The sequence below is a fragment of the Chiloscyllium plagiosum genome, chromosome 3, assembly GCF_004010195.1.
Source record: "Chiloscyllium plagiosum isolate BGI_BamShark_2017 chromosome 3, ASM401019v2, whole genome shotgun sequence".
Classification (NCBI taxonomy): domain Eukaryota; kingdom Metazoa; phylum Chordata; class Chondrichthyes; order Orectolobiformes; family Hemiscylliidae; genus Chiloscyllium; species Chiloscyllium plagiosum.
This window is the reverse complement of record NC_057712.1, coordinates 31535197-31548964: the sequence shown is the minus strand read 5'-3', so window position 1 is coordinate 31548964 and position 13768 is coordinate 31535197. Positions and strand designations below refer to the sequence as shown.

Genomic DNA, 13768 nt, shown 5'->3' with positions numbered 1-13768 from the left:
TCATCGTTTGAATTCAAATTCGGCAAATAACTCATGCAGATGTGACCTCAACTAAGACTCCTTGCCAGCAAAATTGGACGAGCCCAAAAACAGAAGTGGGCATCGCAGTGCATTCAGCAGGCACCATTTGTGCTACCCACTAATTTGAAATTATAATCGTGTGCAGCAGTTAGCACTGAGCCTCAGAAGTGAGGACCACCAAATATATCTGAACCTAGCCACCACCTAATGCCAGCTAGCATTACCAAAATCCAAAGTCAAAATATCATGGATACTGGAAATCCAAGACAAAACAGAAAACTTTGAAAGTACTCAGGAAGACAGGCAGTGCCTGTGGAGAAAGAAACAGAATTAAACATTTCCACACAGCAGGCTGCTCTGGAAGGTTAGATCGCATGGAATCCAGGGGGAGCTGGCAAATCAGATACACAACTGGCTTGATAGTAAGAAGCAGAGGGTAATAGTGGAAGGATGCTTGTCAGACTGGAGACCTCAGGGGTTGGTGCTGGGCCCATTGCTGTTTGTTGTCTGTATCAATGATTTGGATGAGAATATACAAGGCATGATTAGTAAGTTTGCAGATGACACTAAAATAGGCGGTATTGTGGACAGTGAGGAAGGTTATCAGAAATTGCAGCAGGACCTTGATCAGCTGTGGAAGTGGGCCAAGAAATGGCAAATGGAGTTGAATATAGATAAGTGTGAGGTCTTGTATTTTGGAAAGTCAAATCAAGGTAGGAGTTTCATAAAGAATGATAGGGTCTGAAGGTGGGCAATGGAACAGAGGGACTTTGGAGTACAGGGGCACAGTTCTCTGAAAGTAGACTCAGAGGTAGACAGGGCAGTGAACAAGGCTTTTGGCACACTGGCCTTCATCAGTCAGGGCAAGCTAAATAGTGTTAGCTTTGGTGGACATTTTGGCCGGCATGGACCTGTTTGGGCCAAAGGACCTGTCTCCATTCTGTGGTACTCTATGATGCCGTGACCCTTCATTGACCTGAAACATAAATTCTCCACAGAGGTTTTGTCAGCATTTTTCTTTCCATTTCCATTTTACAATAATAAAATCAGCCCGCATCTCCGAAAGAGGATGTCCATGCTGGCTGAAGGAGATGCTGGGCCATGTTGCAGACTTTTAGGCAACCTGTCAATTCTAAGGAGCCTAGAGGATTTCGATAGCAAGTTGGCACAAAACTTCGTACGGAAATCAGAGCCTGTGCTTTTTCCGTGTGCAGGAGTGATGACCAACTTCATATGGATTCTTGCAAACCCAATCAGCATGCAGAATCCAGAGTTTGATGTTTCAGCTCCCATTTCAATGCAAGCAAAACCACCTGACATCATTACACCTGCTATAAAGTGGCTACAGGCTATTTTGGGCAATATTTATGGGGACTGCTGAGGCACTATCTAAGGGATGATCGTGGCTACGTGGAGCATAAAACTTCCTGTTCTCTCTCAGATAATCTGCTCATGGGGTTTTGTCATAGTTCTACAAAATCAATTCACAAGAACAGCCCAGGAATCAATCCCTGCCAAGTGGAGAGGCATGTACAACCATCAGACAATGTGTTCTCTGACAATTTCAATCAAGTGCAAATTTTGAATCTCTTAAAGTCCATGTTCTTAGGTTCAGGATAGACACATTTCATGTGTGATTGCTTATAAACAAAATAGTTTTGAACTTATCCAACTGGCAACAGAAACAAAACCCCAGCAATATGAGGTGGTACCAGGTTCAATTCCCATCCCATGGTGAATTATCAGATTTCATTTCTGATTGCAGTGAGAACTAAACTGAGCTTCGAGATGTCCAAGGTATAAATCTCGTGATATAAACATTTCTCACTCATTGACTGGTATTGCAGCATAATCCTTCCTTTCTGTAACTAAATTAGAAAATTCACCAACTGACAGGGATCTTTGCTCACTTACCAATGCAGATCGGAGATGGGTAATTCCAACGGCGGACAGTTCCAGGCATACATGAAACATGAGCTTGTCCCTAGGAAGCAAAAAACATTCCAACCATATGCCAGTTAGTGGTAAACTGAAACAGTTGCAGAAAACCTTATATAGTCTCTGGCAAAATAATGCTTTTAATATTCAGTTTGACTTGAATTACTGCATGTGAAAGGCAGATTTGATAAGCATGATGTGCTCCCAAAGTTTCATTGCGGATGAACCATGAAGATTAGAACATCTAAAGGTAGTGTAGTGTTATAATGTCACATGTGTTGGTAGGGTCAACATAAAGTACTTGTTTCATTTTCTGGGAACAATGATGAAATAGACTGAGAACAAAATGATTGATATCCTATTATGCACAGATCCCTGAAGGTTTATGACTATCGTGGAGAAAACATAGATAAAGCTGATAAGGTATTGAGTTCTATTAATGTAGCCAACATCATTCCATAATTTTTCAGGCCATAAGTTAGACCATATTAGAAACACTCTTTTAGTCTCTGCTATGAGATGGAAGATAATTACTGTGAGAAGCTCAAAGAATCTCACCTTCACAGATCAGCTTATTTATTTTAGAGTAGTGTAGACTTAAAGACAACTCAATTAAAGTTTATAAAATAATTTGAGTATTGTATTGATTCCTATTGATTGATTTTTCCAGTTTAACATAATAGAAGGGGCATGAGTCTAAGCAATATAACAACAGGAACAGACTGCATTTGAGGCAGTTTTTCATTTTCCAGGGTGGTAAGCCTTTGGAATATAGTTGGTGATGTCACGGGTATTGAATCTCTGTATTTCCTTGAGAGGGAACTAGATTACATTCGACTGAAACAGAGATCAAATTATACAGAAGAATTGCCTTAACAAAAACAGTTGGTCCATGTGATATCCTGGGCTTGCTTAAATCTATGAGAGGAGTCCAACATGAGGGTGTGCTGGCTGGAGAGCATTTTCCAGATTATTCTTTCCCATTATTATTGTTTTTCACTTCTCTCAGGAGATTATATTCCTTTGGCAGTATAGCAGAAGAAAGAAGTCATCACGGGATCAGATGGGTTTGATGAACCAGTCTTTATGACGTGCTCATCACATTTGCAGCAAAATAAACTGAGCTACAAATACAATGAAACTTAAGAATTCCATACACTATGTGTGAATGACCAACAGCTTTCTACTTTTTGCAATCATTATCATATTTTTCAGAGTAGATACATTCCCGTGACTGTCTATCTATAGGTATTAATGGTGGAAGGAAGAAAAAAATAAACTCTTCAATATTAATTTCCCTATTCATGCAGTTTGGGCTCATTTAAATGCACATAAGGGAACCTGCACACAAAATTAAAATTTTAGTGATGATTATATCACTGTTTCATCTTGGAGCCTGTCAAGTGTCCTGTCTATCATAACATCAGCAAATATTTCAGGAATTTCCCATGTCTGCAATGGTCGAAGTTATTTTACACGTAGAGGTTACAAGTTTATCCAACTGCATACAACTTGATAGCTCAGTGCATATGAAGTAAAATGGTTTAATAACAACATTTTAATAAAGCAGCAGGGACCCAGTCCCAAGCTCTGAAATTTAACAGTGCAATCCAAAACTCTTAAATGTTATTATTCTACAGATCAGCAAACAATAGTTACATGTCATGGTCATAAAAGGGCAAAATAACATTGAACTGAAATACCGAATGTTTTATTAGTAAAGAGTAGGTAACTGCTTGATAAGCTGATAGTAATCACATAATATTAGTGAATCATCCTGTGTGAATATCGTCACAAAGAAACATCTGAACATGCACTGAATACTGGTACTGCTGCTACCTGCAACTGACAGTACATCTCACCATAGCCAGGGAAAAAGACAATACTTCAAAAAGGGTGGACTTCAAGTTAGGAATTTATATTGTCTCTTTACAAATGGAGCAATACCTGGAGGGCGGCGGGGGGGAAATGTTCAGATAGGGTAATTGAACCCTCGGACAAAAGTCTCATTTAAGAATCAACAGATGGTGCTGCAGGAAAACAGTGAGTTTGGCATTCTGCAAATATCATATCAAGTTGAACAATGGTCTTCTCTTCATCCAAAAAACAATCTTGCGAAGCAACAAGGATGTTAATTACTTAGATTTATACAGAATTCACAGTGCAGAAACAGGCTATTTCTCCCAACTGGTCAGCACTGCTCCAAAATTGGCTTCCTTCCACTCTACTCCGCATCAAAATTACCTTCTACTTGTTTTTTTTTCCTCCATTATGTACTTAAATATATTCTTGGAGAAGCTGCCTAAGCTATTCAGCTCAACTACTCCACATGATAGCGAGTTCCACATTGTCACCAAAGTCTGGAAAAAGGTTTTTTTTGCAGGATTTATTGGCAACTGTCTTATATTTTTGACCCCCAGGTTTGGATCCACCCACCAATAGAAACATTGAACCTCATAATCACAAGTGAACACACCTCTTTAAAAAGATGAACAGGGGGTCTTTTTTCTGCATTACATCAAATATAGCTGACATGTTGCAATCAATTTTGTCAAAACCACACAAATAGCCGTGCTGTCTAAAGATGTCTGGGCATGTGTGACCTTGATACATTTAACAGGAATTTAAAAAATACCTTTGATAATCAAGGATATGATAATTTATTAGGTAAGTAACAAAGTGATTAATAACTCTATCCTTTAACAAGAAAATGAAAATTGCCCTTTTATTCTTAGTCTGTTAATTTTTAAAAAGTCTCAAAGTCCCTCTTTTTAAATATATCTTAATTAAGGAGGAAAGAAAGCACATGTGAAAAACATATTTGTGTGCGGCACGGTGGCACAGTGGTTAGCACTGCTGCCTCACAGCACCAGAGACCCGGGTTCAATTCCCGCCTCAGGCGACTGACTGTGTGGAGTTTGCACATTCTCCCTGTGTCTGCATGGGTTTCCTCCGGGTGCTCCGGTTTCCTCCTACAGTCCAAAAGATGTGCAGGTCAGGTGAATTGGCCGTGCTAAATTGCCCATAGTGTTAGGTAAGGGGTAAATGTAGGGGTATGGGTGGGTTACGCTTCGGCGGGTCGGTGTGGACTTGTTGGGCCGAAGGGCCTGTTTCCACAATGTAATGTAATGTAATCTTATCTAATCTAATGTTAGCCAACATTTTCATGAGCTTTTTTTAACGCTTCTTTTGAAGCTTCATACAAGATGTGGGCTGGGGGATGGTTTTAAATGGTTCATAGTCAAATGTATCAGTAAGTGCATTATGTTAAAAAGCATTGCTGAGAACACAATGTTCCTGTGTACGTATCACATTATTTTTCAGAACCCAAAATAGACAAGTTCTTTCTTTTAGAGCTGCACAAACTGACAATTATATGACTAGCATATTCAGTAGAGACCAGACTAAGGCAAACAAAAATCACATCTATTGTTCACTAATCATAGCTGTTAACCTTTTGACTTAACTCTTCTCATTTTTAGAAAGTGCATAACTGAATCCCAGTAGAGTTAGATCAAGTAAATTGTAGAAACAGATGAAAAGTGCATAGTATGTCACATTTCACAAGCCCATCTATTATATGTATTGATGTCCCATAGGATGTTTTTGATCAATGTCTTATATATTCTATAAGCCACCTACTACTGGGATGAAAGCACACTTTGCCTGCGTATAGGGACAGAAAGAGGCAAAGAGGAATTAATCAAGGTAAGACACATGGAAGATGCATTCATGTGCATTCCATTTACATTTTAAAACAGAAATTCCAATGAGGAAAAGATGAAAAATGGAAAACAAATATAAGTCTAGAATGTTGACAGCTAAAGCCTACAAAATTGGTTCATTTTCTACATATCATTACTTCAAATGGAGATCCCTGATACATTTATTCATATAACACGTTAGAGAGATACTGTTATGCAATAACCTACCTGTGCAACACTGCAGCAGGAATTGCATGAAACCATGCTGACTCTGACCTAGTTGATAGTTACACTGAAGGAATAGGATTGTGATATTATAAATCCTTTTCAATAGCGTAGTGCTGAGATACACAGAAGCAAACAAAACAAAATCCATCTTATACCTACCTGCAGCGTATAGCCAGATTCACAGCTAAAAGACACCACATCATTAACCAAATATCTATCTCCAATCTTTATTCCATTGCTAGGAACCACTGGATCAGGACAGGTTGTAAGACCAACAGCTGCAGTGAGAAACACATATTCCATTAGAAGCAAACAAAGGAAATATAAAACTCAAATATTTTTACAATTCCTAAACTACCATAATGTAAAAAAATTAAGAAACACATGATGACATTAATCATCACATACTATTTAATGGATTTATACCTGACTACATATTGACAACAAAACCAAATACATCTGACAGTTGTAATTTAAATTTACGTATTTCAGATACAAATTTGGTAGAACGACATTTGTAAGCATTTTCTTTAATACTGTGAAAGAAAAGTGTTCAGTTAATTCTGATCAATGCAGCAGTTCCATCACTTTATATTGCTTTACTCTCCTGGTGGCACTATTCCCTTCGATAAAGCAAGTGAAAGACAAAGTAAGTTTCAACTGAAACCTTTATTCCAAACACTTACTTTCAGTAGCACAAAAGCACCCTCATCAGCTACTGTATTGATTTCAACAGTGAAACAGAGTTTCAATTAACATATACTACTCAGTGACCACCTAGAGCCCAATTAGTAGATGGCAGCTGGTAATGAAGTGTTGGGTGAAAATCACCATCAGAGTAAATAACAACATGGGAATAGGCTGTCAATTGATTTTGTTTTAGATTAGCTGCAGTTATTCAACCATTTCAATCCATATGTCGTGGATTTCAGCATTTCGACTCTGGATGCTCTGTAAAGCAGACTCTCATCTAACTCCATAGAGAGAGGAATAGTTTCTGAAAATGATAAGGTGTGCCATGATTTTAAATCATTGTTGGAATACTTCTGCTCCATTAAAGCACTGACAAATAGAGATAAGCACAACTGAAATTTCCAACCACTGCCCGATGCACTCCATTTAATCTTGTTTTTGTTTTATCCATTTTGTACTGTGCAAGCCAGCAGCAATTTGTGACTGTTATAGCATTCAGGGAACAGGTATGTTCCAAGATGTTGTTATACTTGACAATTTCAAAATATCAGTTACATTCAATGCTGGTATGAACAAGAATGGGGCAAGTTGCAATGTTTTCAAGGAGTCACGCAGAACAATCCAAGGCTTTGAAACTATCAATTTTAGCTGAAAGGAAACAATCAGAGGAGAAAGTTGTTATCTTTGGGATGCCAATCAGTTAGGTCCTCAGAAGCTATGAGAAGGAGCTCTTTCCTGAAAAGATGTTGCTGCTATGGCAGGCTCCAAACCTTTCAGACTCAGGAGAATAAGCAAAGCCAGGAGGTATGGCTAAGTATTGAGACGATGGCTCAGGAAAAGTACTGGGAATTGTGGGGGCTCAGGAGAAGTCGTGAGAGATGAATAATTCAGAGCAGCTGAGAGCAAGGATAAAGGAAGTCTACAAACGATATTTGTTTTGTAAAGCTGAACAAGATTCAACCTCAGACAAATATCATGGTACTGACTGGTTTTGTGGAGCTAGTTGTCTGTGTAATACAAAAACTCTGCCTCAGTGCAGTGTTAAGAATCCAGGGCGGCACTGTTCCAATTGGGAGAGAGAACTATCCGAATGTTGTGACAGTCCCTGACAGAGCTGTGTTTGAGACTATTCCAGTGCTGGGTCTTCAACAATATTGGTGAATATCACACTTAAGTCCAAATATGATCGATTATTGACAGCCACCAAAATGGAACCCACAAAGGGAATAAATGCAGGCTTCAATTCACACCCACAATGTGGGCATCTTGATCTTGCCCGTTCACAATGGTCTGCTGTATCTATTGAAACCGGGTATCAATGAGGTCTCATCTGTGTTTTAGCTCCTTGTACAGCTGAGCATCTATGTCTGCAAGGAGAGCTTCCTCTAGCTAAATGCCCTCATCCTCAGTCTTGGAACTCTGCTCCCATTCCCTTGGCTCCTCAGCATCTAGAACATTGTCTCACTGCCTGTTTTAACTGCACAGATCACAGCACACTAGGTTGATGTGGAACACTCCATCCTAACTGGAGGGCTCTCCCAGATTGCTTTGTGGTGGAACTACACCTTCAATAGCCCTATTGTCTACTCCACCACAACCCTGGATGCAGTATGTGCGTCAAATTGATGACTAACATATTACATCAGAAAGGCAGTACCTGCTGCTCCTTCCCATCCATACGCACCTCAACCATTCCATTTTCCATTGTATTCAGTAGAGTCCTTTGTCATACTGATATGACAGATGATGCAGTGTTGTTCTCTCGGTCCCATGGCATGCTTGAAAGTTTCACAAATGATGGGGCACTGTTGACCAGCATTCACTGCTAACTTTTGTATCACTGAGATGACAACATTAGTTTAGCACGAATGACAGTGTGGAACAACCTGCTTTTGACCAACAGTTGACACACAAGTACGATCACTACATTGTATGTTTGTGAAGGTATGTTTTTCAATGAAATGCTGCTGGACCTTCCAAATGCATGTTTCATGTGTTTGCACCTTTGATACTGTAATATCGAGCAGACGTGGAGCCCACACTATTGACTATCAAACTGACACTGACACTGTCCTGTCTGGATATAGTTTCAGGTATTTGTCCTTCATGATCTGGAGGACAGCAAGTGATAGGGAAGGCAGCTTACAGTGAACACCATCAGCACCGGGCTCCAACTGGTTGCCAGGCATCCATGCCTTCCCACTCAGAGCACGCACGGCTCCTTTTAACTGGTCCTACTGTGAGAGCCCATTTCCCCCCTTGTCCTCAACATAGAGACACAGCATATTGAACTTTGCCTCCTCCCTGCCTCCTGAATACCAACATTAGGCCTTAATGGTGCCGCCACCTGCTCCTCTACACTCCCCTATGGAGGTCACAGTGTTGGCCCTGCCGTGAATAACCCCACCTCTGCCTAAAATGCCTGCCAATGCTGTTCCATCCACCCTTTCCATACATCTCGCACTTCCTTCCGCCATATTGCTTCTTCACCCCACCACAAAAACCTCTGCTTCCCCCCCAACAGTTGCTACCTCCACTCCCCCACCCCTTTTGGTGGTGATCTCTTCACTGGCCCTGCAGCTCCTCTTTATACCTTCCTTAATGATTGACGGACAGACTGTATTTAGGCCAAAGAGGTTTAGTTTCTGAAGACACTGAGGCATGCACATAGCTTCCCAGTATGTTCTGAGGAATATTCACTTAATACTAATTACTGAGATTCTATTCTCCAAACGTTTAAGAATTTGATTATGGGAGGACAACCAGGGATCAATAAAACCTCTGTCCTGTAGTCTTGTCAACTACAATCTTTCTGATGTAAACACAGCTCAAACTTTGGTTTCTCTTTGGTAGACTGGTTGTCTTCCTGTGAGGTCCATGTTAACTTTCAAACATCTGCCATCTGTTGGATCATTATGCAAGCTACCTGGTGCAGAGCAACATGGAAGCTTTTTGAAGCCAGTGGCAAGCCGAAGTCATCAGGGATCTGCTCTGACTTCCATCTCGAGCATTCTTGACATCTAGCCCTTTACAGCTTGTTAGGTAAGGTAGAATGCTAAAATATTAATGAGACAATTTGTGGCACCAATAAAGTATTTAAAGAAAAATCACAATAATTCTCAATTGGCAGTTCACCATTGCCTGGTATGAATTTGCCTCAACACTCAGCAAATGCATAAAAGATGCAGTGTTTTGTTCCCAATCTCGAGATAGGCCTCACTGTCTTGTGTGATTCTGCCACAAATCCTGTTGTAGCCCACATTACATAGGCTTCTATACAATTCCATCTGGTGTATCTGCTGTCTATACTTACATCATGGTAATTCTTATGTGATGCTTAAATATAGGTTGTATACATATTGGTGACTGCATTACTGTATGTTTATTCCCTGTATAGTAAAGTTTATTATTCCTGATGACAGGCTCTTGCCCTAAACATCGATTCTCCTGCTCCTCGGATACTGCCTGACCTGCTGTGCTTTTCCAGCACCACACTCTCGACTCTGATCTCCAGCATCTGCAGTCCTCACTTTCTCCTAGTAAAGTTTATTGTTGTTTGCTCAGAACCATGGACTCTTGTGGCTTTGTTGTCTTAATAAGTACCTAAGATCTACTTTTCAAAACAAGAATTCTGGTTCCTCATTACATTATAACATTAATTTGACGGTATTGTTCAGGTTATTATAATAGTCTTTATTAAGGCTACTTGCTCTGTAATAAACCCTCACTTACTGAAATGTAAAACTTCGGTAAATGTCCTGTAACCCAGTTACTAATGCACAAGTTGAACAAATGTCAATCATGTCAGAATCTGAGTGGGTTACAGGAAATGAAGCACCAAATGATGCAAGCCTTAGAACTCATAATTTAATTGTGCCTAGTGTAGAGTTTATGTTGGTTGTGACAGAAGTGATTTATTCTTAATTAAACATGAATCACAATGTGTAATTACTGGAGTTTAAACAAATGCTTTTACTTGTTGATATCCAGCTGGACTGACCAACCCAGATGCTGTGAGGGTCACAGGGGGTATGTGATGATGATGTACCGTTTACAATAAATAATTTTACCATAAAGATTGCGTATCAGAGACATTAAAGCAGCATGGTCCTAATTGTTTCTGTAATCAAAAGTGCCAGTAGCTTAGTAAAGCATGAGATAAGAGTTATCAGAAGGAAATGCTGTCAAAAAAGTGGTTCATTTAACCAAGCCCATTATTTTGTTTTCTATTTTTCTTCCATCCAGGCTGATTGGCATTTAACTATCAGTGGACTAGTACAGGTTGCTAGCTGTGCTACCCTGCTGCACTTCTACTGATGACTGGCAGCACTACAACCAATGAATATCACCAATGGGTAACTATAATTCTCCTGAAGAAATCATGCCATGCACAACATGCACTCTGTGATTGTAGAGCAAACCCCTGTATAGTTAAAACTCAAAGTACACCCAGTTACTGAGTCCCCACACAAATAGAAAGAGTTAGAAAATGCAGAGCTGTGAATTGCCATCAAACTGATCACTTTAACTTAATGCAATTTTTTTGTCCAAGTTCCCTTTAGTTGTAAGGACAAGAGCAACAATAACAATCAGCTTCGTGAAAAAACATATTATTGGAAGGTGCAAAGGATAACAAAACCAAGAAGAAGAATTACAGCATCAGGGAAGGAGGAAAAGTTTAAAGACTTAGATAGGACTTTGGAAAAAGAAAATGGTATTTAGGATGGTAGGATAGATTACGACCAACCATATGATAATAAACTATACGGAGTATTGTATATTCTTTACATTTAGGTAAAGAAGTAATGACTGACATGGAATCATACGTCAACCATCTAAAAATTCTGAATTGCTTATCAAAACAGCGTTGGTCTTTGTTTTTCTGGAAATGCACAATAAGTTGAAAGTTTGAAAGTAAAAGCAGCTTCATGATCTTATTGAGACTGTTCACCATAATCAACTAAAATCTTGAAACTGTATTTCTTTTATTGCTTGGTAACTGACCTGATTTCCATTTCTACTAAATTTATGCACTTGATATCTCTAAGTGGATAATCTGGGTAAGGAACAAATATCATAGGAAATTTTGACCCCGTAGTCATTGATTCTTTAACCAGTGATTTGTGCGAACTCACTTCTTATGAGCAGCATTATGTATCATACAGAATCAAAAGCAGTAACTGCATGAAAAAAAACATTCAAAACATGTAGACAGCTTTACAAATCATTACAGTGACTCTTGTGGCTATAACTGGTATTATAAGCAGCAGTTATTTTGTTCTTTAGTCTATTTTTAGAATAGATTTTGTAATACATTTTTTCATTCCTTTTGGCCCTTCTCTCTTTTTATTCACACTGGGCATCACTATGAATGGTAACGCAGATAATTCCATGCATTGACACATGAAGACCATCACATTGAAGAATTTCATTTGGAAAGAAATTATGTCAAGATCATTAGCAAACAAAGCTACAGTATCAGGGCTGTGATAATAATTAAGCAATCATATTTATTTGATATTTTATTTTGATCAGGGAATTAACTGGAATATACGGTATTAAATGCCAATGGGCAGATCTTTCAATTGTCTCTCATGAGGAAAAAAGTGTCAAATACAGTATAAGGAGGGCAAATATATTAAATCCTTTAGTGGATGTCTGACAGAAAACATATATAGAGAAAGCCAGTCCAAACAATGTACAACTCGAGATAAGAAGAGTTCTATAGATTAAGTGCAAGCAATGTAGGGAGGTAATATCGAAATCAAAACATTTTAAAGCCAAATCATAACAGTCAAGAGAATGAGGATTCATTGTGCACATATTCTTCACAGCATAACCATGCTTTCATGCTGGCAGTAAAGGAGATGTCAATGTCATGGTTTATAAAATATCTAAAAGACCTTACTTTACTTCATTTCCTGACTTGCCTATCCAATGCAAAGTTTAGAGGGGAGAAAAATTAGTTGTCAATCTGTTGAATTACTGCAAAATTGCATGGATCAGTGAAGTGCCAGAAGTGCTATGAAGAATTGTTCTCAATAGTGTTTTCTGATAAAAATCAGAGACCAATGAAGCAACTCATTTGTAAGCTTGTCAGTTCATAATGCAACACTAAATTTTACTTTAGGGAATGAATTAAGTGGTGCTGGGGGTGGGTGGAATGTGGGGGGAGGGGGGGGGGGGGGGGGGTTGAGAAGTAAAGAGGTCCTTTTATGAAGTCAGCAGTGTGATGCTGGAGTGATTTTAACTCAGTCATATTCTAAAAATCAGTGCAAGGCTGCTCATCAAATTGGAATACAAAATGGGCAGCCCTATTACTGAAATTGTACAGGGCCTCAGTGAGACAACATCCTGAGTACTATGTGCTGTTTCGGTGTCATTCAAAGAAGGAGGTTGCGGTTAAGGTGGAAGTGCAATAAAGATTTACCAGACTGCTTCCTGGGATGGCAATATTGACGTATGAAGACATAGCTGATGCGCTAGAATATATACCATGGAGTTTAGTAAGATTGAGCGGGATCTCATAGAAACTGAAAATTGCAACAGGTCCAAACAAGGTAAAAGCAGGAAGGATGATCCTGATTATCAGAGAGTCTAGAACCAGTGGTCACAGTCTAAAGGTAAAGGGGAGACCATTTAAGATTGAGCTGAGGATAACCTTCTTTATCTAGAGAGTAGAGAGCCTGTGGAAGTCTCTGGCACAGAAAGCAGTTGAAGCCAAAACATTCAATGTTCAAAGAAAGAATGAGATATATTTCTTCTGTTTCCTTGGGTTGGTGATGTCATTTCCTGTTCTTTACAGGAGATGACATCACAACCCAAGGAAACTTAAATACATAAATAGAAAGTGGGACATAACACCAGCGCTTCACTAGAGGCTTACTGATGATGTTACCTAGAATGGTGATGAAACGTCTGAAAACGAACCTTCCAACTCAGTGAGCAAACTTACATCCAGACAATGGATGACTGTTGCTCCTTCTGTTTCAGGTTTTACAGTCCCTTCTCTGTATAATGCTCCAAAGAGATACATCAGACTTGAAGCATCAAGTGTGTTTTTCTCTCCATTGATGCTGTCATAAAATACTGAGTATCTTCAACATTTTTTTGTTCTTTCTTTAGACCATTAATTTGTTATTTAAGGGATTCTTCTTGGTCCAACAGCAGAAGGGCACCTGACA

At 39.2% G+C, this 13768-nt stretch overlaps 1 protein-coding gene across 1 annotated transcript in view; it reads right to left on the bottom strand.

The window, feature by feature from the left end:
• The window catches only part of LOC122548600 (CUB and sushi domain-containing protein 1-like), a 2366391-nt gene that overhangs the window by 275638 nt on the left and 2076985 nt on the right, over nucleotides 1-13768 (bottom strand). Inside the window, exons 39-40 of the mRNA XM_043687435.1 lie at nucleotides 6051-6169; nucleotides 1936-2005 (exon numbers count right to left, since the gene is read on the bottom strand). Of these exons, the coding sequence (XP_043543370.1) occupies nucleotides 1936-2005; nucleotides 6051-6169 (189 nt within the window). The remainder of the gene's footprint in view (nucleotides 1-1935; nucleotides 2006-6050; nucleotides 6170-13768) is intronic.